The 25,941-nt window shown below is 43.6% G+C and overlaps 2 protein-coding genes across 2 annotated transcripts in view; one reads left to right on the top strand and one right to left on the bottom strand.

The window, feature by feature from the left end:
• Positions 1 to 5,276, top strand: part of LOC120999140 (phospholipid scramblase family member 5-like) — a 29,027-nt gene extending 23,751 nt beyond the window's left edge. Inside the window, exons 7-8 of the mRNA XM_040430013.1 lie at positions 4,681 to 4,739; positions 4,832 to 5,276. Of these exons, the coding sequence (XP_040285947.1) occupies positions 4,681 to 4,739; positions 4,832 to 4,858 (86 nt within the window). The 3' untranslated portion in view covers positions 4,859 to 5,276. The remainder of the gene's footprint in view (positions 1 to 4,680; positions 4,740 to 4,831) is intronic.
• Positions 5,277 to 6,107: 831 nt separating this feature from the next.
• On the bottom strand, positions 6,108 to 24,956 carry EIF4E2 (eukaryotic translation initiation factor 4E family member 2). Its single transcript, XM_040428423.1, has 7 exons — positions 24,860 to 24,956; positions 23,003 to 23,117; positions 20,469 to 20,603; positions 17,371 to 17,475; positions 17,078 to 17,230; positions 12,724 to 12,860; positions 6,108 to 6,726 (listed from the first exon to the last, which is right to left on the bottom strand). Exons 1-7 carry the CDS (start codon positions 24,877 to 24,879, stop codon positions 6,687 to 6,689), a joined length of 705 nt encoding a protein of 234 aa, XP_040284357.1. The 5' UTR covers positions 24,880 to 24,956; the 3' UTR covers positions 6,108 to 6,686.
• Between the last annotated feature and the right edge of the window lie 985 nt (positions 24,957 to 25,941).

Below are 25,941 nucleotides of genomic sequence, written 5' to 3'. Positions count from 1 at the left end.
AGAACTTGTTCTAGTTTTTTTTACGGTGCAGACGGATCATGGACTCATTCAAGTTGAATAGTTCTGGATCTGTTGCGGTAGCCGCACGGATGGTGCCTGTGCGCTGGGGACCGCAAACTGCGGTCCCCAATGTACGGAACTGCCACGTGCAAGAGGCCTTTGACTGATAGGGAGCCACTTCCATAAGGTGGCGCTAGCAAGTGGGTTCACTTTCCCAGGAAAAATACCTCTTTGGATACTTTTCCTATGGAGCATTGCTAATAAATCTCCAGACATAGCTGGTCTCTTTAAGGTAAGCCAGAACCCCGCCTAAGCCACTACCAAGGCTTCGCAGCCAGAATCCTACTCCATACTGATGATGGGCAAGCACCCTGAAACAGCGGTCTGCAGATGGAAATTTGGCTTGGCAATATTTCCTTTCATATCCCAACACTTGGATAAAAAGTCAGATTTTGATGCATAGAGAACCACTTCCACAAGGTGGCGCTAGCGAGATGGTTCTCTTGGCTTGGAAAATCCCTCTTTGCATAATGTCTCATTAACACGTCAGTGTTTTGTGCAGTGATTTCCATCAGTGATTGTGAGCCTAAGGCCTCATGCACACGGGCGTGTTCCGCGGCCGAGAGCGGTCCGTGGTAACCCGGCCGGGATTCCTGCTGACAGCAGGAGCGCACAGCGTCATTGGTTCTCGGCCGAATGCAGCGTGCATTCGGCCTAAACCAGAATTGGAGCATCCACAGACATAAGGTAAAAAGGAAAGATCTGCTCCTGTTCTGTGTTTAGAGCCGCACCTGGTTTTGGCTCAATATCACTGATGGAAGTCACTGACCGAACACTGATGTGTGAATGAGGCATAAGGATATGGTCAGGATGGTGTTACACTACTAATACGCAATGGTCTCACTAAGCAGCAATCCAATTTGTACTGTGTAAACCGAGGTGCTGAGCCCTACAGGGATCTGGATCTCGTTGCAGGGAATACCCAGGCACAGACTGAGTAGTCTGGGTCTGGCAGCGGTAGCACAGCAATAACAGACAGGTATGAAGAGATGAGGCAGGAATCAGCAAAAGACATAGAAAGCGTAGTCAAGAAAAAAGCCAAAAGGTCAATACCATGTGGATCTACAAGTGCCAAGCAGATGTCCAAGGAGTATAACGGAGGTATGACAATAGGCACGCTAACGCTAAGGTCAACAATGAGGGGCATGACAAAGTCACTAAATGTCAGAATGAAACCTGCAAAACAAATACCAATATCTCCAGGAAGCATGCAGCGGCAGGAAATCACTTGGATGAGCAACTCTTTTTAAATATACTCCCTCCATCGAAAACTCCTTTTAATAAAGCTTTATGGTTACAGGTGGTACATACAGCTACGATACCATTGAACTGGAGGAAAACTTCTGCTCCCCCGATTTCCCATTGGTTGCTCAGGGAGCTAGACCAGAAGAACTGTGCAACCTCGACACTGAACCATTCATAGACATACAGTATCTCACAAAAGTGAGTACACCCCTCCATTTTTGTAAATATTTTATTCTATCTTTTCATGGGACAACACAGAAGATCTGACACTTTGATACAATGTAAAGTAGGCAGTATACAGCTTATATAACAGTGTATATTTGGTGTGCCTTCAAAATAACTCAACACACAGCCATTAATGTCTAAACCGCTGACAACAAAAATAAGCACACCCCTAAGTGAAAAATGACCAAATTGTGCCCAAGTAGCCATTTTCCCTCCATGGTATCATGTGACTCATTAGTGTTACAAGGTCTCAGCTGTGAATGGGGAGCAGGGGTGTTTAATTTGGTATTATCGCTCTCACACTCTTTTACTGGTCAATGGAAGTTTACCATGGCACCTCATGGCAAAGAATTCTCTGAGGAACTGAAAAAATGAATTGTTGCTCTACATAAAGATGGCCTAGGCTATAAGAAGATTGCCAACATCCTGAAACTGAGCTGCAGCACGGTGGCCAAGACCATACAGTGGATTAACAAGACAGGTTCCACTCATGACAGGCCTCGCCATGGTCGACCAAAGAAGTGCAGTGCACGTGCTCAGTGTCATATCTAGAGGTTGTCTTTTCCAAATAGACGTATGAGTACTGCCAACATTACTGCAGAGGTGAAAGGGGTGGGGGGTCAGCCTGTCAGTGCTTAGACCATACGCCGCACACTGCATCAAATTGGTCTGCATGGCTGTCATCCCAATAGGAAGCCTCTTCTAATGATGTACAGGAAAGCCCGCAAACAGTGTGCTGAAGACAAGCAGAGTAAGGAAATGGATTACTGGGACCATGTCCTTTGGTTCAGATGGCGTCAATAGTGTCTGGCGGCAACCAGGTGAGGAGTACAGAGACAAGTATGCTTTGCCTACAGTCAAGCATGGTGGTGGGAGTGTCATGGTTTGGGGCTGCATGAGTGCTGCCGGCTGTGGGGAGTTACAGTTCATTGAGGGAACCATGAATGCCAACATGTACTGTGACATACTGAAACACAGCATGATCCCCTCCCTTTGGAAACTGGGCCACAGGGCAGTATTGCAATATGATAACGACCCCACACCTCTAAGATGACCATTGCCTTGCTAAAGAAACCGAGGGTAAAGGTGCTGGACTCGCCAAGCATGTCTCCAGACCTAAACCCTATTGAGCATCTGTGGGGCATCCTCAAACAGAAGGTGGAGGAGCACAAGGTCTCTAACATCCACCAGCTCCGTGATGTCATCATAAAGGAGTGGAAGAGGATTCCAGTGGCAACCTGTGAAGCTCTAGTGAACTCCATGCCCAAGAGAGTTAAGGCGGTGCTGGAAAATAATGGTGGCCACACAAAATATTGACACGTTGGCCATTTTCACTTAGGGGTGTACTCACTTTTGTTACCAGCAGTTTAGACATTAATGGCTGTGTGAGTTATTTTGAGCGCACACCAAATTTACACTGTTATACAAGCTGTACACTGACTACTTTCCATTGTATCAAAGTGTCATATCTCCAGTGTTGTCCCATGAAAAGATATAATAAAAATATTTACAAAAATGCGAGGGGTGTACTCACTTTTGTGAGATACTGTATATGATGCCCCTGGAAAGACTTGGTCAATGGCCCAGATATGATGACTTAACTCCAGTAATACTCCCATATCCCTATATTAAACTTATTTACCTGGGAATCCTTTTATTACACCATAGACTGGTGCCGCCACTGGCCAGCATGAGGCTTCCAGCCTAGAGCGGAATGGGTGGGCTCTGCTGGTTGCATAGCAATGACCAGGAGACCAAACGGGAGAGGTAGGAACTGCTGGTTGCATGGTCAGGAGCAGGATCATAGGGCTGGAACCTGGAACGGTAAGGACTCATTCAGACAAATGTAAGGGCTCTGTGCCAATGCTGCGTTCCACATTACAAGCACAGAGCCCTTACAGTCGTGTGAATGGGGCCTAAGGGTGGGTTTACATCACATTTTTGCGATCTGCTTAACGGATATGTAAAAAAAAAAAAAAAAGATACAAAAGCGCAGCACAACACGATTTTGTATCCTGCCGAGTCCTGTAAAAAAAAGTATATGTTTACATGTAAGTTTTTTTTTACAATGGAAATCTTTGATGAACAGATGGCACTGAATGGCATCAGTCTGAGGCATCATGTTAACGTATACGTTAAATGGATGGCAAAATCATGATGCTAACCCAGCCTTATAGATGGATTTGCAAACAATCAACATTCAATAAGAGGCAGCAGGGATCTTGAGTGGCGAAATTAAGTTTATAAAGTAGTTGAAGTATCAGAAAGATGCATATGTTTGTATCACACAATGAATACGCTTTCTTTGCATAAAACTAGGAGAAAACCTTTAAATGGTTTGGCCCATCTCACACACATTGGTGGCATATCACTAGAATATGCCACCAATGTCAGATAGGTGCAGGCACATATCTCTAGAATGGGGTCCCCAAAGCAAAGCAGAGTGCACCTCGCATGCGTGGCGTGCTCTCTATTTACTTATATGGGAGTTCCGAACAGAGCCTGTGAGCATGCCCCGCTATTTCTGGAACTCCCATAGAAGTAAATGGAATACGCACCTTGATCACTTTGGGGGTCCCATTTTAGAGCTAGGTGACGGTTCCAGAGATAGGACCTACACCTATCTGACATTGGTGGCATTTCCTAGCAATATGTCCACCAATGTGTGAGATGGACCAACCTCTTTAATCATTACTATATGTTCTACTCCAAGAACAAAGTGTTTCGTCTAAGGCCTGTTTCACACTTGCATCATGGCTTTCCAGTTTTGAGATCCAGCATGTTGCGTTTTCTGGACTGGACAAAAAAAAAAAACACTGCAAGCTGCGCTTTTTTGTGTCTGATCTGCAAAACGGGACAAACCGGATCTGGCATGAAAATCAATGTAAGTCACTCCGACGCCCATTGACTTACAATGATTTTCATAAGGAATCTGGTTTGTTCAGTTAAGATTTAATACAACCAGATCCAGCCAAAACGGATACATACATATGTATTAAATGGCACGGGTCCGTTTAATTCTGGTTTTGAGATCCTCTGCTGGACCTCAAAACCAGAAAGCCACAATGCAAGTGTGAAAAAGGCCTTACTCTGCAATTGCTATGGTTTTACATGTAAAAGCCTGCCATTTATGTCTTTTATACTTTTCAGTTTTAGCTTCGATCAGTCCAACAGACAAGGCTCTTCTTCTGTCAGCGACATTTCTGCTGGTAAGACAGCCGAATTGTTTTTGGGGGGGAACGCTTGCTCTCTCAACTCGGGATAAAATGTCAAAAATGTCTATTTCTTTGTTTCATTTCAGAATTACATGTTTTTCGAGATGAGCTGAAAGGGATGTAGAAGAATGGAAAAGACATTTAAAGAGATGCAGATACTGCACAAAATTGTAATAAACCCTCATGCTTCATCCTGCCAGGCATACCTGTAACTGCCCATATTGTAGACGAAAATGTATTGGACAAAACCTATGGCAACATAGGACCCTATCATAGAAACGTTGGAGGTCCAAAATGCAGATAGTCATATACCTGTACAACACACCAATCTAAATGAAGCCTAAGGGCTCATCACATGCATGGGGCAATGATCGGTAAAGAGCCGCTCATTCACCATCAGCTGTATTTACACGCAGCAATCATCCCCTCCTTATGAGGACTGATGATGGCTACTGCAATCCTACATACTGATACAGATTCATTGATTGCCAGCAGCACATCTCTGATTAAATGGCGATGAGCTTCCAAATTATAAATTTTTGGTGCCACATAAACGATCGGATCACCCAAAAAACACCCAAACATTGGGTGATCAGTGGCACATTTACAATGGGCAATTATCAGGAATGAGTGTTCGTATGAACTTCCCAATAAGTGGCCCAATAATCTGCCTATACAAAAGGAAGCCATACACATTAGATAGAAATAGGCTGATGGTTGAACATCTGCTGAATGGTTAGGCTGCCCACCTTAAATAGCCATTCAGCAGACAGCTATCTCTCCTGACTCCCACATACGTGTTCAGCTTTGCCAATGTTCCTCTCCGGACTCCACCATACACGTATGGACGGTTCAGCTCTGCACGTATGTGTTTTTAACCGGGAAAGAGGAGAAAGCCGCTGCCAGACATCTCTAGTGGTGGCTTATATCTCGATCTCTCAGGAGTACAGATCGATAAGGCGTTGAAATTCAATGCACTCATAAGTCGAGAGTTCCCCACACATATTTAAGGGGTTTTCCAGGCTCCTGATATTGATGATCTATCGTTAGGATAGGTCATCAATATCCAATCAGTGGGGGCCTGACAACCTTCATACCCTTGATCAGCTGTTCACTTTGAATCGATCAGAAAGCTCCGCTCCCATTCAAGAGCTAGTTCTGGCGCAAAAGGCTGCAGGGAACATCTGATTGTGGGGGTGCGGGTATTAGATCCGTATTGATCAGATGCTAATGACCTATCGTGAGACTAAGTCATCAATATCAAGAGCCTAGAAAACCCTTTTAAATTGTTGGTTGATCCTGCTGTAAATGTTAGGTTTGCCCAGTCATGTTGGAAGAGAAAAAAAAAAGCAAACACGGGACGAAAGACCCAATATTTTAATGGCAGAGCTGAAATGAAGGTTAGACCTCCTACACCCATGCTCATAAAGCTGATGGGTCTGATAAGGTGATGATTACTATTATCATACACAGACAAAATCCTTTGCGTAAAACATGAAAGGAAACTAACAAAGTGCTGAAGAAACATTACAAGGCAAATGTGGGGATGAAAGCATTTAACTCCTTCCACATGGGAGTCACCACAAGTTACATGTCAACAATAGTTTAAAAAAAAAAATAAAAAAAATTATATATATATATATTTCATGAGAATTATCCGCTATCCCTTTAAAAAATAAAATAAAACCAGAAATAAGAGTATTAAAGAAACGTAACATTTTCGTGCTTTTCTTGCTCCCCAATGAAGTGGCGGTTGTACGTTATATACAAAGTGAGGGCTGGTGCAGCAGAGTGACAGGAAGGCCATTCTCACCCACATCCCTGGTGGAGGATTGCTAGGCTCCCTGGCAATGAATGGGTTAGGGGTGTCACTAGAACACAAGCAGAATACTGTCCGGAAGTGAACTCAGACAAAGCAAAATGGAGGTTGACAACTCTCTCTCATAACGCAATTTTTGTGTTTCGGAAACTTGTCTTGTCCCTGAAATGAAAAAGAAGTAAAAAAGGAGAGGTTAAATATTAGCCGAATGGTAAATCACGGAAACTTGACTCTGTCATTGGCCATGGACATGAAAAACTCAGCCACAACCTTCTCTTTTTTCTCCAAAAACACGGACACAGTCACACAAAAATGGCATCCTGCCACAGATGATCGACAGAAAGGTGACTTTTGGGAAGAATTAAAAGTAAGCCCTACTGCTGCGTGCAAGGAGAGTGGGAGAATGTCACAGAAAATAATGCACTATAGCAATAGAGGCAAACACAACATATGGACTAATGATAAAATCGGAGACTTAGCCAATATATTTTGATCAAAACACATCTGTGCCTGCCTACCAGCACCAAGGTGGTCTCATGTCAGGCAGGTCCTACGCTTAGGCTTTATTCACACGTCCGCAATTTCGTTCTGCATTTTGTGGAACGGAATTACGGACCCATTCATTCCTATGGGGCAGCACGATGTGCTGCCCGGACACGGAATTGTGGATCCGCACTTCCGGGTCCGCATTTCCGTTCCGCCAAAAAATAGAACATGTCCTATTCTTGTCCGCAATTGCGGACAAAAACAGGCATATTCTATTAGTGCCGGCAATGTGCGGTCCGCAAAATGCGGAACACACATTGCAGCTTTCTGTGTTTTGCGGATTTTGCGGACGTGTGAATGGAGCCTAAACCTACCTATGCCATTGGGCATCTACATTCAGGAGAGCAGACCCTGCACATATAGTGCGCTGCTCCTAGTTACCTCTGTGTGCATCAGCAACCAATGAGGGGAGGAACACACACAGATATATGTACCACCTTAAATCCGCATATTTACTATCATATCGTGCAGGATGTTTTGTATCTTTTTTCCGTGATTTTTTTTAATTTCTTTTGAAGGAGTGGCAACTTCAAGTGTGAATGCACTCCTATTATCTGGGGAGTAGCATTCATGTGCACTTTTGCCCCGCCTAGCCCACAGGCGACCTTGATTAGGTGGTACATATAGCGGTGTGTGCTCCACACAGAGGTAACTAGGAGCAGCGCACCATATGTGCAGGATCTGCACTCCTGAATGTAGATGCACAAACTGCATAGGTAGGTTTAGCGTAGGACCTGCCTGAAAAAATAAAGCATGTCCTATTCTTGTTCTATGGGGGTACCGGCCGGGTGTATGCGGATCTGCAATACTCTAAGGACGTGTGAATGGACCCTTACTATCATATTCTGCAGGATGTTTTGTATCTTTTTTCCGTGATTTTTTTATTTTTTTTTAGTGTGGGAGAATGCACTCAGCAGCTGCTGTTGTTCACCACTCCGTGAAATTCTTCCCAGGCCCTGAGCAACCAAAGATCCAACAAGTAAAAAAAATCTGATTTTGTAGAGTAAGCATGTACTATAGATTACGGTAAGGGAGAGTTCACATCTCTGTTTCATTTTCTGTTCTTCTGATCCGTCAAAAGAACAGGAAAAACAAAAACAAAAAAAAACTGGATCCGGTGCATCCATTATGCACAGGATCCTGTAAGAAAGAAAGAAGAAAAAGAAACCTTTCCAGTTGCAAATTTTGCATCCGCTTGAGCTATTTACGTCTGAGATACGTTTTTTTTAGATGGAAAGAAAAGTCCTGCATGCAGTACAATTTTTTCCCCATCTAAAAAACGGATCTCAGACGGAAATCGCTCAAACGGATGCAAAATGCGCAACTGGATCTTATTTTTTTTCTTCTGACGGATCAGGAATGGAAAATGAAACGGAGATGTGGACTCTCTGTAATATGGGATGAGTTCAAAGCTGCTCCATCCACAGTACCACCGTTTGTTGTATTTCTCTGCAGTCCATCTGCCAGTTCAGCCATGCATCCTCTCAACTTAGCCCAGGACTAGGAGGCATCTTCCAGAACTGCTCAGCCGGTCTTCAGCTGGCGAGGAGATACAGCACTCTGCTAGGCGCTTCAGCCTTCTCAGTGATCGGTGGGGTGGCGGTGTCAACACCTTATCCTCAACAATCTAAACTTTTCAGATGTCACTATGACATGACAAAGGTTTTTTGAAACTGCAATTACACTTTAACCAGGATCCAACAGGACACACCGTATTTCTGTCCTGCTGAAGACCAGCATCCAGACGGAATCAGTATGTACCCGTAAAAGCATCCAGTTTTAAAAAGGTACCATTTTTCTAATCTTGGGGGGAAAAAAGCAACATTTTTCAACAGGATGCCAAAGCTGGTGTGAACATGTCCTTACTGGCTTACAACTCGGTGGCTCTGTAGGCTATTCGCACTTCACTCACAGAGTCTTGACAGCTATGCCGGTGGATGTTTTGGATCCCACTGAATATATATGGGTCAGGGATACAGTAGCATAGCTGCAGGCTGCACTTTTCTTGCCCTCAAAGATACAGGACTGACCTCATCAGCGCAAAGTGTGAACCGAGCCTAAATCAGTATGAGACATTCACTGGTAACAACACTGTTCTAGTCATGATGACCCTGAGCGGACAGGGACAGCTAGGGAAGGTGCACAGGAATAAGAGAATACTGCGTGGTTCCCAGCTTCCTATACCCCTTGGAGTACATGGATTTTCAGTTTTGAGTAATTGTAGGCTTTACATGCAGTCTCTCCACATAGCGGACTCAGTGAAATGAATGTATCCCCCCTACAGTTTGGTAAAACGCTATATAGTTTTACATCAAAGTAATACAACGCCATCTGAGTGAAGAGTTTTCCTGGCAAACAAGATAATGTCTGTTCTGCACTCGTCTCTGAGATTCACTATGTGCTAAAAGTGTTGAAAATATGGCTGCCATCATGTCTGACAGACCAAAGTAAGGGTACTTTCACACTAGCGTTTTTCTTTTCCAGCATAGAGTTCCGTCCTAGGGGCTCAATACCGGAAAAGAACTGATCAGTTTTATCTCCATGCATTCTGAATGGAGAGTAATCCGTTCAGGATGCATCAGGAAGTCTTCAGTTCAGTCTTTTTGACTTTTAAGGACGGAGATAATACCGCAGCCAAAAAAACTGAAGACTTGCCTGAATGCGCAGACCAAAAAAAAAAAAAAAAGGTAAAAAAAAATAAATGCCGGATCCGTTTTGCTGGATGACACCAGAAAGACAGATCCGGCATTTTAATGCATTTTTCTGACTGATCAGGATCCTGATCCGTCTTACAAATGCCATCAGATGGATCATTCTGCCGCAAGTGTGAAAGTAGCCTAACCCACTGGCCTCCCCTTTCAAAGAGGACCTGTCACCAATCCTGACATGCCTGTTTTAGTGACGACTATTATTCCTACTAGACATTTGTGAATGAAGTCTGCAATAATAATCCATCTGGGTGTGTGTCCCTGCATAGTCTGACACTACCCAGTGTCAGACTGTGCAGGGACACATTCCCAACTGGTAAGGCTACTTTCACACCAGTGTTTTTACTGGATCCGTCATGGAGCAGCAAACACACTTCCATCATGATAATACAACCGTCTGCATCCGTTCTAAACGGATCCGATTGTATTATCTCTAAAATAGCCAAGACGGATCTGTCTCTAAAACCATTGTAAGCCAATGGGGGACGGATCAGTTTTCTTTTGTGTCCGAGAAAATGGATCCGCCACCATTGGCTTACATTTTGTGTCATGACTGATCCGTCTTGCTCTGAGTCTGTACATTGCGGACAGAAAAACGCTGCTTGCAGCTTATTCTGTCCGCGAATGGGGAAGCAGCCAAATGGAACGGAATGCATTCTGGTGTACTCTGTTTCGTTCAGTTCAGTTTTGTCCCCATTGACAATGAATGGGGACAAAATGGAAGCGTTTTTCTCCGCTATTGATATCCTATGACGGATCTCAATAGCGGAAAGGGAAAGTGCAGATGTGAAAGTAGCCTAACACCCATCTGGATCGTCATTGCAAACTGCTAGTAATTCATTCCAAATCTCTAGCAGGAATAATATACGAATAACACACCAGAGATACAGGAATAGTTGCTCCCTAAAATGATTACATGGGGAATTAAATTAGAAATGTCAGGAGAGGCGAAAGGTCCTCCTTTAAACAACATATAAGGAAAAATAAGAAATGGATTTGATCTAGTTAAACTTAAGATGGCTGTGCACTTAGCGTTCAAAATCTGCAAAATATGGATGAAATCTGTGTGACTTACATGTTCTATCCGTTATGTGGAATGGACATAAGGATGCAGAAAGCACACTGAAGACATCCGTATGTCTGTTCCACAAAACATAGAACAGGTCCTAAACTTGGCCGAAAAATGTGGTTCACACACCCACTGAAGTCAGTGGATAATAAAAAATAAAAACGGATACAACACCTACGCCACACTGACGTCATTTGAATTTTGCGGACCACAGAATACATATGGTTTTGTGAATGTACCCTTAAAGTAACTGCTGAATGCTCAAATGAAGAAGGGGGAATAATACTCGCTGCCAGATGCCTCTAGCAAAGGATTTTCCCCGGGGATCAAAGATTTTGATGTATTAAAAACAAACTCTTCCGTTTCCCCCAAACATCTGGGGCCTCAATATATATATATATGACTGTTAACTAACCTTGCCAAAAATGGACTTTTGACAGGTTCAGATGATTGTATGACAAGCTTATCCTATAGTCCTACTTCTCTCTAGGAGGGTACATCCACAGCTGTAGCAAAAAATAAAGTGGTTGTACACGCGTCTATGGAATTAAAATGTATAACGTACAAACCATTATTAATGTTACTTCATTTCAACTTTGTGACAAGAACTTTCCTTTTTGGTTCAATTACAGTTATATGACAAGTATTCATCTCAGAATCAAAATATTTTAAAAACCAAAATGCAAAAATTCTTTCTGTCCGTCCACAATGTATTATGCTCAAGAATAAGTTATGTGATCTCCGCTAAACTGCAAGCACTCCGTATGAGGCCACCTGCACACCATTGCGGGTGAACGCACACAAGTTCTGCACAGATTTATGTGCGTTTCTGCAGATTTTGGTGCGGATTAGATGTGTTTTTTCCGCAGATCTCACCCTTCCTTTGAAAAAGGTGAAGCCCACAGCTAAAACCGCAAACATAATTGATATGCTACTTATTTTGAAATCCACACAGCAGGTCAATTTCCGCACAGAAAAAAATCCGCAAAGTGTACATGAGATTAGTGTGATCTCATACGCTTTTCTGGCACTGTAATACGATCTGGTTTTGCCGCACAGGAATCATGTATTCCACAACAAGTGCAGGAGGCCTAAGAGTTTCTGGAGATAGCCTTGAAAGAGAAATGAAACACTGCAAATACCAACCCTAGGCAGCACCTTAAGGTCTCGTTCACATTTCCGTGTCCTTTTGACGTAGATGGAAAATCCTTGATGGATCCATGTTTGGTCCGTGTGTCCGTTTTTTTGCCCTCTAGGTGTCATCCATATTCCAAGGACGCTGCTCAGGTGAAAAGTAATTTCCAGAGCATCTCCTACCAATGGTTTGTGAAAAACAGACCAAACACAGATACCATCCATGTTGTATCTGTGGTTTTTCACTGACCCATAGGCTTCAAAGGGGCATGTTTGGTCCACATCACAGACCAAAGTGGTGCAAGTCTCCGAGATTTTTTGGCTTACCCACAGTCAGTGAAAAAACACTGATGTGTGAACAAACACATTAAAATCAATGGGTATACTATGTGTACTGTCTGCAGAAACAGCAGATAGCACACGTCTATGAAAAATAGACAAGTCACAGGAAGCCTTACCCTGATATAAGTGGTGAATCTAATCTGTACCATGAAATAGTAGTTAATACTGGTACTACAGTATTAGTACTTTCTGTTGTGTATAGCATCAAATTAAAATCAGAAAAAGTCAAGATTGGATATTTCACTCTTAGGACCACTAGAATATGGAGGGATATCACTTTTTTCTTCATACCAAATTTACAGCAACGCTATTACTTTTAGATGCAGGACTCTAGGGACATGCATGTTGCTACATACGTACTTGATACTGTCTGTGTGTGTTTTATATTCCATAACTGTATTTGGAGGCAGGTTCAAAACTCGCCGTAACGTATCCCGGATCCGAGCTGTAGTTGCTTGGTCACTTGCTGTTTTATTCCAGATAGAGATGATGTCTTCCTAAAATGCATGAAAATCATTCATCGACAAATCATCTTCTGATAAATGAATCTAAAGAAACAGCTCTGACTAATATCTGTCTGCACTGTAGTCCAGCCTATCATTAGATCTAGGGTTCGACCGATTATCGGAGTTACCAATATTAATCGGCCGATATTCATGATTTTTAAAGTTATCGGTGTCTGCATCTAACCTTGCCGATATTGCGTCCAGCACGCTATTACAGAACATGGAGCAAGCTGCTGTCAGCGCGCTCATGTTCCCTCAGCAGCACGGGAGAAGGAGTCGCTCTCTCCCTTCCCCCTGTGCCGCGCTGCCAATGAGGAGGGGAGGAGGAGGGGCAAGCGCACTGCGCCACCAATGATAATTAACGTCTAATACAAATACAGCAGGCGGTGCCCAGCCTATATGACAGGAAGCTGCGATCAGCGGCAGCTAACTCCTCAGGTGCTGCACATGAGGTGTTAACCGCTACCGCTGATCGCAGCTCCCTGTCAGAGGCAGGGTGTCGGCTATGTTCTGTGCCGACACACCCGCCTCCTGTATTAAACGTTAATTATCATTGGTGGCGCAGTGCGCCCTCCCCAGTATTAAAATCATTGGTGGTGCAGTGCGCCCTCCCCCCTCCAGTATTAAAGTCATTGGTGGCAGTGGCCACAGGGTCCCCTCCGCTCTCTTCATGGGTGGTGCAGTGGCAGCTTCTGTTCGCAGCCACAGAAGTTTCATCCCGGGGCTCCGATCGGTTACCATGGCAGCCAGGACGCTACTGAAGCCCTGGCTGCCATGGTAATCTCCCTGCTGCTGTGTGCACTATGCACAGGGAGAGTGTAAGATCCTATTCACCCTAATAGAGATCTATTAGGGTGATTAGGACAAGGGATTAAAAGAGCCCAGGTTCTAGCCCCTAAGGGGAGAAATTGTTATTAAATAATAAAATAAAATAAACACTTTAAAATCACCCCCTTTCCCAAATTTACATATAAAATATATAAACAATAAATAAACATATCACATATTGCCACGTCCGAAAAGTCCAAACTATTAAAATATATATTTTTTAAAATAATCTATGTGGTGAACGCCGTAACAGAAATATTTTTTTTCTTCAAAAATGAAAATGCACAGAATATCGGTATAAGTTATCGGCTAACGGCCTGAAAGTTCACAGGTTATCAGTATCGGCTCTAAAATCAATATCGGTTGATCCCTAATTAGATCTACTGATTTTAGGGGGCAGCAAACCATAAAAGGTTAGGCCCACTAGCAACATTGATCACCTATGCAGAAGACAGGTGATAAACGTATGATTGCTTGAGGACCAACCTTTGCAACCCCCATTGATCAGGAGAACAGAGGTCCACAATGCGCCCCTGTGTGAATGATGTGGTAGTGCACGTGTGTTCAATGGTCCATTCACTTCTTTGGGACTGCTGGAGGAAGCCAAGTGCTATACTCGGCAATCCCATACACCGTGCATGCAGTGGTGATGACCATGCATGCACATTACCGTTAATTTAGGGACCCCCATTCCTATGATCTATCGGACCGCTAGCAATCATACACTTATCACCTATCCTGTGGATTGGTGGCAGATGTAGTTTATGGGTCATGCATTATGCTGTATGCAGTTTGTATAAAGCACTGCTGTAAATGTTTCTCAAGGGGGTCAAGTAAAGATCATGGGATCAAGTGACGATCATGCCCCCCTGGATTATTTAAAGGGGTTCTGCAGTTTGTTTAAACTGATGATCTATCCTCTGGACGCAGTAAGTCATTTGGAATTTTTTAAATGATCCTGAGGGTTATGGAACAAAAAAGTCAAGTGGAAGACCCAAAAAAATTTCACCAGCACTGAGCCGGAGGATCCAATTGGCTGTCCGTCAAGACGCTGGACGATCCTTGACCCAAATTAAGGCCCTTACTGGTGCTGACTGCAGCCCCATAACCATCAGATGGCATCCGAGACTGAAGGGCTTTAAAAACATAAAACGTCTTCAAAGACCTCGTCTCCTTGAACGCCACAGAACTGCTCGTTTGGACTTTGCAAGAGAGCACCAAACATGGGACATTCAAAGGTGGAAGAAAGTTTTATTCTCTGATGAGATAAAATTTAACCTTGATGGTCCTGATGGTTTCCAACGTTACTGGCATGACAAGCAGATCCCGCCTGAGATGTTTTCTACGCGCCACAATGGAGGGGGCGCCATAATGGTCTGGGGTGCTTTTTCCTTCAGTGGAACAATGGAGCTTCAGGAAGTGCAGGGGCGTCAAATGGCCGCTGGCTATGTCCAGATGTTGCAGAGAGCATTCCTCATGACGGAGGGCCCTCGTCTGTGTGGTAACGACTGGGTTTTTCTACAGTACACAATGCCCGCAGGACAAGGGACTTCTTCCAGGAGAATAACATCACTCTTTTGGCCCATCCTGCGTGTTCCCCTGATCTAAATCCAATTGAGAACCTTTGGGGATGGATGGCAAGGGAAGTTTACAAAAATGGACAACAGTTCCAGGCAGTAGATGGCCTTCGTGCGGCCGTCTTCACCACTTGGAGAAATGTTCCCACTCACCTCATGGAAACGCTTGCATCAAGCATGCCGAAACAAATTTTTGAAGTGATAAACAATAACGGCGGAGCTACTCATTACTGAGTTCATGCTTGGAAGTTGGATTTTTTATTTTTTTTGGAGATGTGGTCCTAAACTTTTGATCAGCTGAAAAACAGCCTGTTTCAGTTTATTCGTAGTTTTCAATAAATTGAATGCTCAAAAAATGTTTTGTCTCACTCCCATTTCTTCTTGTTGCATGTTGAAGCTCCACTCGGAACCTTGTTAAGATCCAGCCATGCTAATTATGATTTTTTGCCATTTTTCAAGTGGTCTTAAAGGGAACCTGTCATGTGGATATTTGATTATAATCTAACTAATTATATACAATCATTAACTACTAAAAAGTACCTTAGATGTATTCACTTACTGGTGTGACAGATGGTTACCTCATAATATACACACAAAGATGCCGCATGCTAATGAGCTGATTGGAGTCCAGCGTGATGTCATTGAGTCCAGCGTATATTTAATTCAGAGCTATAGCCACTCCCCTGCCCACCTGCTGTTGATTCCTATGGAAACAAACTGTCACTCAGCAGCAGGTAGGCGGGGAGAGTCAGGAGCTCATGAATATTCATGACTCATCATTATCAGCTGGAGCTTTTTAATACAAGATGTTGGCAGATTGACTGGGTCAATTAAAGAAAGTGACCCAGCATTGTGCTAAGAGAATCAGTCACTTATTTATGTTGCCCTTAGTTAGGACACCATAAAACTGGTGACAGGTTCGCTTTAAACTTTTGATCAGGACTGTATTACACTTTTTGTGAGGCAAGGTGATAAAAAATGGCTGTTTTGGCATAGTTTTTTTTAATTAATTTTTTCACAGCATTCACCTGAGGGGGCATCTCATGTGATATTTTTTATAGAGCAGGTTGTTAAGGACGTGACGATACCTAAATATGTCTATCATTTTATTTTTGTTAAGTTTCACACAGTAAATGCATTTTTGAACAGAATTAAATCTTGTTTTTGTGTTGCCATTTTCTGAAAGCCATATTTTTTTTAGTTTTGGGGCGATTGTCTTAGGTAGGGCCTCATTTTTTGTGGGATGAGATGACGGTTAGATTGGTACCATTTTGGGCTAAATACGCCTTTTTGATCGCTTGGTATTACACTTTTTGTGAGGGAAGGTGACCAAAAATGGCTGTTTTGGCACAGTTTTTTTTTCATGCATTCACCTGACAGTGTGGATCAAGAGATATTTTTATAGAGCTGGTCGATACGGACGCGGCAAGACCTAATATGTCTACTTTTTCTTTTTTTTCTATTTTTTACAATTTCTTTTATTACCTAATTATGGTAAAAGTGCTGACCGCGGCATAGTGAGGGTTAATGCAGCGGCATCTGTGTTTTCACCAATGCCGGCACATACAGCAGGGGTCCGGCTAACGGGAACAGCTGGTCCCCTGTAGCTGATCGGGCGGCGCAGCTCCTGCACCCGCCCGATCAGTGCACCGTAGGCTGGTCAGGAAGTCACTTCCCGCAGCGTCGTACTATTACGGCGCTGGTCGAGAAGGGGTTAAACATGTACAATGAAAACAAATCCTTCAGAAAAGGAAACTTCCTCTAAGAATCATGAGTATGTTTTTAAGCTCTGCTAGTTCTCACCTGGAAACGAACTGAGACAACTGCCCCACAGATCTCTTCGCCAACCATGAACTGCTCCCCCAACATTGCTAGAATGAGATTCTCCCAGCAGCGAGAAGCCAGCCCTTTGCGCAGGCGGATTATCCACTTTCCTCCATTCTTGTTTGCATCATCCTAGACAAAAAGGAACCATACAGACACAAGATGCTTGATGTGGACAAGGCTTCGGACACTGGAGTCCTTCAACACTCTTCTACTTACTGTTTTGCCCAATCAGTAGTAATATTATCTATATTTATGACAAACTAACTCACCTCCCACATTGGTTTGATGCCTTCTTTGAAAAGATGAAAGTCACTATGTCCGGTCAGGTCACCTGGACGTACCATGTGGCTGTAGAACCTCCAGAATTGCTCCACCTAGGAATTACAGCAAATTAAATATTAACCCTTTGGCTACCGGAGTTTTTTTGTTTTTGCGTTTTCATTTTTCTTTCCTATTTTCCGTGAGCCATAACTTTTTTATTTTTCAGGTCACATAGCTGTAGGAGGGCTTATTTTTTGCGGGACAAGTTGTACTTTCTAATGCCACCATTAATCAGTTGCATATCATTGTGGTGCACCTTTCGCAGTGATTTATGTATTTTTATATTTGCATCCACACATTATCCCATCTTGTGTAGGATGCCATTGTGGTACATGTGGTCCACTGCCGACATCCCCCATTTGCTGGTGATCCATTGCTAACGGCAATCCACCGGTTATAAACACGCCACAATGTTTGGGGTTTTTGAGCATTTCCTCCCATGGTCACTTTATTTCAGTTATTTTTCTTGATATGTTTAGAATGTGCCATTGCGTACTGCTGGTAGCATTCTGTTGCACCTGTAGCTCACATGGCCTGTTATAGGTGGGGCTTACAGCCTTATCATCTCTCCCACTACCTGAGTGATCTCACTACGGAGGTATGTGGGAGCTTGGCTGTAAGTTGTATCTTAGCACCTCTCAAACCGTGTTCACACACCGTAGGTAGCTTAGTGATAGGACCCCATGCCACGCCAAGAGGGCTCCGATGTGTTCCTAACAGGGATACATTGGCTAAAGTCTCAGTTTTTAACATCCGCTTGAGGGATTAGCCAGTGTTGTCAGTTGTATATCATTGTGGTGCACCTTTCGCAGAGATTCCCCATTAATTATGGCATAAAATGTTGTGGGAAGTGGTAAAAAAAAAAATCCAAATGGGGTGGAATGAAAAAAAATTAACACAATTCCTCCACCGTTTTACGGGTTTTGTTCCCACGGCATTTTGTTTACGGCAAAACTGACCCATGCCCATCTTTCTCTGGGTCAGTATGATTACAACAATACCCCATATGTATAGGTTCTTTATGTCTAAATAGTGTAAAAATACATTTTTAACTTTGAGAATTATATATTTTTTTTATATCACCATATTCTGACCCCCATAACTTTTTTTTATACTTATGTCTTATGAGCTGTTTAGGGACTCATTTTTTGCGGAACAATCTGTACTTTTAATTAAAACCATTTTGGAGTATACGTGACTTTTTTTAATCACAATTTATAAAAAAAATTGGGTAAGAGAAGCAATGAAAAAATGGCAAATCGGCCATTTTGACCCTTTTTTCTGTTACGCTATTCGCCGTATTGGAATTATTTTTTTTCTATTATGATAGTATGGGAATTTTTGGTTGCGGTGATACACATGATGTTTATATTTATTGTTATTTAGGTATTTATTTTTTAATTATACGGAAAGGGGGGTGATTTAAACTTTTATATATTTTTTTACATTATTATTTTTTGTGATCATTAATAATTAATAATTATTAAAAAAAAAAAAAAAAAATTGGGTTTATTAGGAATTTATTATTAGCTTATTTTGCTAATTTCTTATCCTGGCCTGCCATCTGGTGGCCAAAATAAGAATTGCAGTTTGAATATTGTTAGCTTACTCAGTAAGGCTACCAGTATTCAGCGCAACTACCTATGCTCGGATTGGACACACGGGGCATAGGTAGGAAGCTCGGAAGCACGAGCTTCCAGGTTTTTGCACATTTAGGTGCCGTGATGTCACTTGATCTAAAACATTTAATTACCGCTATCTGCATTATTGCCGGTCACGGTAATTAGCCGCAGGTCTCTGCTGTATGAAACAGCAGAGATCTGCCGGCCATGACGCACGTGGGAGTGGGCGTCATGTTTACACATTGCACCAGCGCCGTACATAGACACCGGCAATGTGCGTTCTGCATTTTGCGGCACTAATAGAATAGAATAGGATAGGACATGTTCTATTTTTTTCAGGAGCGGAAATGACCCGGAAGTGTGGGTTCGCATTTCCGGAGCCAGGCCGCACATCGTGCGACTCCATAGAAATAAATGGGTCTGCAATTCCGTTCCGCAAAATGCAGAACGAAATTGCGGACGTGTGAATGGGGCCTTAAACTGTGAACAGTTAAGCAAGTTGAAGATTAATTGATCTCCAAAAGGCATAAAGTAATGATGACACATTCCCTTTTTATTTTAAGCAAAAAAAAAATAAAAAATCTTTTACATTTTCAGAATAACAAAAAGGAAAAGGGACTGTAGCAAAACTTTGGGCACCCAGCATGGTTAGTACCTAGTAGCGCCTCCTTTGGCAAGTATCACAGCTTGTAAACACTTTTTGTAGCCAGCAGCGGCGGTGCAGGGACCAGAAGCGGCGTAAGTATATTACCTGTGAGGGGCCGGCACATGGGGGGGGGGAGGCTGTTTGAGAAATTGGACAAACCCTTTAAGTTTTAATACATGCAAATGAGCCTCTAGGAGCAATTGGGGGCGGAAGGGGGGGTTGCTGTTACTCCTAGAAGCTCTACTCTCTCTGAAACTGCATCAAAGTCCAGAGGGAGCAGCAGTTGCAGAGAGAGCAGAGGCTCTAGGAGTAACAGCAACACCACAGTTACTCCTAGGGGCTCGTTTGCACATATTAAAACTATTTTTCACATATGAACATGGGAACCACAAAGATGCCTTCAGCCACCAAGCTCAAATGCAATAAGTCAACTGCTGACAGATGTCCTTTAACACTTGAGTGATTGTAGCCACTGTATAAGCCTATACAGTATATAGCAACAGCAGCAGCATATGTGTTCATCTCTCTGCCTCTGTCTCTCCATTGCAGAAGCATCTCCTTCCCTTCCCCTTTCCACAGATTTCTATGCACTGCAGCTGTAACCTGATCCATCCGTGAGCTGCTAACCTCTTCACAAAAGATGGATTTTAGCAGTGAACTAATTGATTACTGTGGGAGACTAAACGGTAGGAGGAAAGTCTGATAAGTGGAGAAAGAGGAATTTTTCTATTGATTTATAAAATAAAAAAAACAACTCTAAAATAACAGTGGCACTCACGGAGGCGAAGGTACCAATCTGCTTGATGTTCTGTTCATAGCTCTGAGAGCTTGTTGGTCTTCCTGGAGTTCTGCGGGAATACCAAAATGTATAGTTGTACTGTAACGGGTGCTCTGCTGGGCCTGGCACAACGGTCTGTGGATACAGAACATATAACACATAATTCATGGAATTACCTGTGCACAGAATCATGCTCATTTTCACTCTTCTACCATACATAAACTGGATCTGTGGCCAACCATAGTCTAATTGCAAACTAACCCCCCCCCCACCACCACCACGGAAAAAAAGCCAACAACAAATGTTATATTCCAATTAAACTATACAAGAGAATGGAACAACCAACATTTTCATAAAAACGAAAAGCGGTCCAGATAACAATTCAAGGGGTTGTCCTATCTCGCTGATTCCATGGCGAGATGAGAGTAAGCAGTGGCTGCAGCGGTCAGAGTTATGAAAACGTCCAAGCGGCCGGCGCTCCACTGAGTCCGTAGTGCATGGCAGATATGCAAATAGCGCAGCACACCAGTATTTTTCTACTTACATGTACATTTTGTATAGATAAAATATACAGCAAGACCAGTCAATAGGTCTTTATAAAATGTGTTACCAGTTGTCTGCTGTGTATACATGTATGTGTAGTTGGTAATGTAAGAAAAGAGCACAGCGACAGAGTCAGATAACTTTATGCAGCTATATAATGTCATGAGAAGCCTAAATTGGAATAAAAGAAACAAGTGCGACTGCTATATTTAGTGCTTGCCTTAAAGGGGTTATCCCATGATTCATGTAAGAAATTAAAATCATACAATCTCTTTCCAATTACTGCAAGAACCAGCCCTGTACTTCACATGGATCCTCTCACCATTCATTGCTCTGCCAGATTTATTTTGGGCTAGCAGCTTAGTGGGAGTGTCCTTTCTGCTGCAGCTCGCTCCCTGTAACTGTCACAGCTTCTAACAATAGATGGGGCTGGGAGCAGCAGAAAGATGGAACTTAGCATGTGCGTCCACCGCAGCAAGGGGATAGACAAACAGGGAAAAGAACAAACAGCAGCTGAAACTATACTAAATTCTTAATTGCATATAATTACAAACGTATTCAGGTTCAGGACTTGGAGGCACGTGTAAGGGACAGGAGAGAACACAGGAGAGGTGAGAACTGATTATCTATCACCACTAGAAGACCCTGCTTATCACTGATTATAGTATAAAAACAGGAGAGAACACAGGAGAGGTGAGAACAGATTATCTATCACCACTAGAACACCCTGCTTATCACTGTTTATAGTATAAGGACAGGGGAGAACACAGGAGAGGTGAGAACTGATTATCTATCACCACTAGGACACCCTGCTTATCACTGTTTATAGTATAAGGACAGGAGAGAACACAGGAGAGGTGAGAACTGATTATCTATCACCACTAGGACACCCTGCTTATCACTGATTATAGTATAAGGACAGGGGAGAACACAGGAGAGGTGAGAACTGATTATCTATCACCACTAGGACACCCTGCTTATCACTGATTATAGTATAAGGACAGGAGAGAACACAGGAGAGGTGAGAACAGATTATCTATCACCACTAGGACACCCTGCTTATCACTGTTTATAGTATAAGGTCAGGGGAGAACACAGGAGAGGTGAGAACTGATTATCTATCACCACTAGGACACCCTGCTTATCACTGATTATAGTATAAGGTCAGGGGAGAACACAGGAGAGGTGAGAACAGATTATCTATCACCACTAGGACACCCTGCTTATCACTGATTATAGTATAAGGTCAGGGGAGAACACAGGAGAGGTGAGAACTGATGTTCTACTACTAGAATGCTTATCGCTGTTTTTGATAAATAGGGGTCTTAGATTGATAGAATATAAATATATAATTAACATTTCTATACTTTTCTAAATTGATATAAAAGTGAATAAATAACATACTAATAACAGAACATTTTCTTTGCAGTGGAGTCAGTGCATTCCTACCGATCCACCCAAAACTAGCTTTGACTCCGACTCCGACTCCGCAGCCCTGCTCCCAAGTTACGACCATGGAAACCAAGAGAACCTGTCCCTTCGGCTGACATGTCTGTTTTCATAACTATGTGCATTCCCCATATAATCACAATTCTGTAGCATTTCATATGGCTCTACTGCAGCCGTTTGGCAATTCATTCATAAACTTCTAGTACAATTAATAGAGGAACAACGCACCATATAGTTATATGAAAAGAAGCTTGAGAATTGTGGTGGGATAAGGTATGCAAGTAGTCACTAAAACAGACATATCAGGGGAACTAAAGGGTCCTCTTTACAGGGGTGTTCCCTTCCTAGAGAGCGAAGGCACACCTGTAGAATATGCATTCACTTTCTGACTGGCAGACTTCGCTCTGCTCCACAGTATAAAGGAGCTGCAGCGCTGAATACTTCTTTTCGCAGCAGAGCTTGCAGCCACCCCTTTGGTGGGTGTCACAGAACTGTCACCCAATGCGCTATGTTTAGGTGATGAAGAACAGCGGATGTCCTACCTTCTTCCTGCATGAACTCTGGTTCTTGTCCTTGTCGTTTTTTTCCTTCTCACTGTCTTTCTGTGTGCCGTTCTCCTCATTCTGATCATGATCCCCACTGTCATCATCCTTCAGACTACACCCAAGACAACACAATCAGTGCCATAGGCCAACAAGAATATACTTCATACTGGTTAAATGGGTTTTACCACTGATAAACCTTTTCTCAGGACAGGTCATGAATATCACAGGGGTGGGGGTTTGACACACTCACAGGCCAGCCGGCTCTGCACACTGTGTGCTTTCACTTGCTGGAGTACTGCAGGTCAGTTCCCATTTCTGGGAGATGAGCTGCAGTACCCGGAATGGCCACTACACATTGTGTGGAGCTGTCTGCTCCCATCTTTGAACACTGTATAGCAGGGATCAGCAACCTCCAGCACTCCAGCTGTGGTGAAACTACCACTCCCAGCATGCACACTTGCTTGACTGTTGTGAGAACTCCCATGGCAGTGAATGGAGCATACTGGGAGTTGTAGTTTCTCCACAGCTGGAGTGCCAGAGGTTGCTGATCCCTGCCCCGGTCTTAAGGACAGTTCATCAATCCCTGCAGCCTGGACAACCCCTTTAGATGATATCCACCAATATTATCATGTGCACGGGGGTCTCCCAACAGCAGATGCACCTATGTGTAGATAGCTATCCTATGTGTATGCCCTACAGAGTGACTATGTATGGCTAGAGGAGCCAATCACGTCAGATTAATGCTAGCCGAACCCACAGATTTTGGTGGGACTGTCTAACCACCTAAGGGTCCATTCACACGTTCATATGTGTTTTGCGGATCCGGAAAACACAGACACCGGCAATGTACAATTGCGGACAAGAATAGGACATGTTCTATTTTTTTGCGGAAGGGAAGTGCAGATCCGCAAATGCGGACAGCACATTCCGGACCTATTGAAAATGAAAGGGTCCGCAAAATTGTGGAATGGATGCGGACCCATTTTGCAGACGTGTGAATGGACCCTAGGGCTACTTTGACATTAGCATTTTCAATTCCGCTATCGAGATCCGTCATAGGGTCTCAACAGCAGAGTAAAATGCTTCAGTTTTGTCCCCATTCATTGTCAATGGGGACAAAACGGAACTGAACGGAATGGAGTACACCAGAATACATTCCGTTCCATTTCATTGCGTTCCCATGATGCACAAAAAAGTGCTGCAAGCAGTGCAAGACCGATCCGTCATGACTCACAATGCAAGTCAATGGGGACGGATCCGTTTTCTCTGACACAATAGAAAACGGATCCGAACCCCAATGACTTACAATGGTTTTAGAGACTGATCCGTCTTGGCCATTTTAGAGATAATACAACCGGATCCGTTTATAATGGATGCAGGCGGTTGTATTATCCTGACGGATCCAGCAAAGACACAGATGTGAAAGCGGAAAGAAGGATCGTGCCTGATCCTTTTGTTCCTACAAGAGATAAGCCACTGCAGGCGTCTGTCACCATGGAGAACACATGCAGTGCTTGGCCAGCTGAACGCTCTACTGGAGAGGGGTCCGAACAGTCACACCTTGGTGCTCATGGTACATCAAACCTGTGGCCGCCTTATGTTAACCATGGAGCCCTGTTGTTATCACTAGCAGTCATGGCTCATGGAGATAAGCAGATTGCTGCTCTTAGCCCATACGAATATCTCCGCATGTGTGAGGGTCTCAGAAACTGTCCAGATACTGGCCAGACATCGGGCTGCAGCCAGCCTCTATATGATCCAGCGCTAGTCCACAGATATCCGAACCGCACATCTGCGGTATTACAGTCCGGCCATGAGGGGGTCACTCCCAGCCGCTCCAAGCCCCAAACTCACGCATCAAATTTGTTGTTCATCGTCTCTGTGCTCCTCTCCCGGCCACTTCCGCTTCCAGCATAACATTCCTCCGCACACTAGCCGTCGCTTCCTGCAACAGAGGGAACTCTGCAGCTGAATATAGGTTTCCGACCGGACGAATACAGGGCATGCACAACAGCGATATCTGGCGGCCATTTTGAGTGTGGTCAATATTTAGGGGGAGATTTAGCAAAATTGGTGTAAAGGAAAACTGTTTTAGTTTCCCATAGCAACCAATCAGATTCCACCTTTTATTTTTCAAAGCTCCTTTGGAAAATGAAGGGGGGGGGGGGGGAATCTGATTGGTTGCTATGGATCACTAAACCATTTTCCCCTTACACCTCCCTACTATAGGTACAGTTCATCCATATAAAAAAAAAAAAAGACCTTATTCACACTATATAAAGTAATCATGTTGGTGAATTTACTGTGACTGATGGTCCCAAGTGTCAAGGGCTGTGTAAAAACACAGCATGCGCCTAAATTTATATATACAGTGGTTTAAAAAGTTGCACATTGGGGACATGTGACTTTTTTACACCAAAAACTGGCATACGGTGTCATGATAAGTGACCTCCAAGACAGCAGTATTAGGCTAGTTTCACATTAGCGGCAGGCTGTTCCGGCGGGTGAACAGCCTGTCCGATCCGTCCTGCCGCTAGTTCACGTGTGCCCCCGGACTGCCGCTCTGTCTCCATTGACTATAATGGGGGCGGAGTTCCGGCGGCAGCGCACAGCGAGAGGCAGCCGGACTAAAAGTACTGCATGCTGTACTTTTTGTCCGGCTGCCTCTCGCCGTGCTGCCGCCGTAACTCCGCCCCCATTATAGTCAATGGAGACAGAGTGGCAGGACGGATCGGACAGGCTGTTCACCCGCCGGGACAGCCTGCTGGAGTCCCCTGCCGCTAATGTGAAAGTACCTTTAGAGAAAGGGCATGCAGGTCAAGTTACACCTCTGGCTGGAGGGATTAGGTCAAGAATTTGGCATGGTGGTGGGGATGGGGGGTGCGGTTTCAGTTTTTGCCTCAGGCAGCATGAAAGCTATATGCTTGCCACAAAGC

The sequence above is a fragment of the Bufo bufo genome, chromosome 4 (assembly GCF_905171765.1).
Source record: "Bufo bufo chromosome 4, aBufBuf1.1, whole genome shotgun sequence".
NCBI lineage: Eukaryota > Metazoa > Chordata > Amphibia > Anura > Bufonidae > Bufo > Bufo bufo.
The sequence above is the reverse complement of the archived record's forward strand: the minus strand, read 5'-3'. Positions and strand labels throughout refer to the sequence as shown.

Coding starts and splice junctions, on each gene's coding strand:
- EIF4E2 (XM_040428423.1), bottom strand. CDS start 24,879: ATGAACAACAAATTTGATGC. Junction 17,476..20,468: donor AGATTGGTACCTTCGCCTCC/GTGAGTGCCACT, acceptor TGTAATTCCTAG/GTGGAGCAATTCTGGAGGTT. Junction 17,231..17,370: donor GCATCAAACCAATGTGGGAG/GTGAGTTAGTTT, acceptor CTTTTTGTCTAG/GATGATGCAAACAAGAATGG.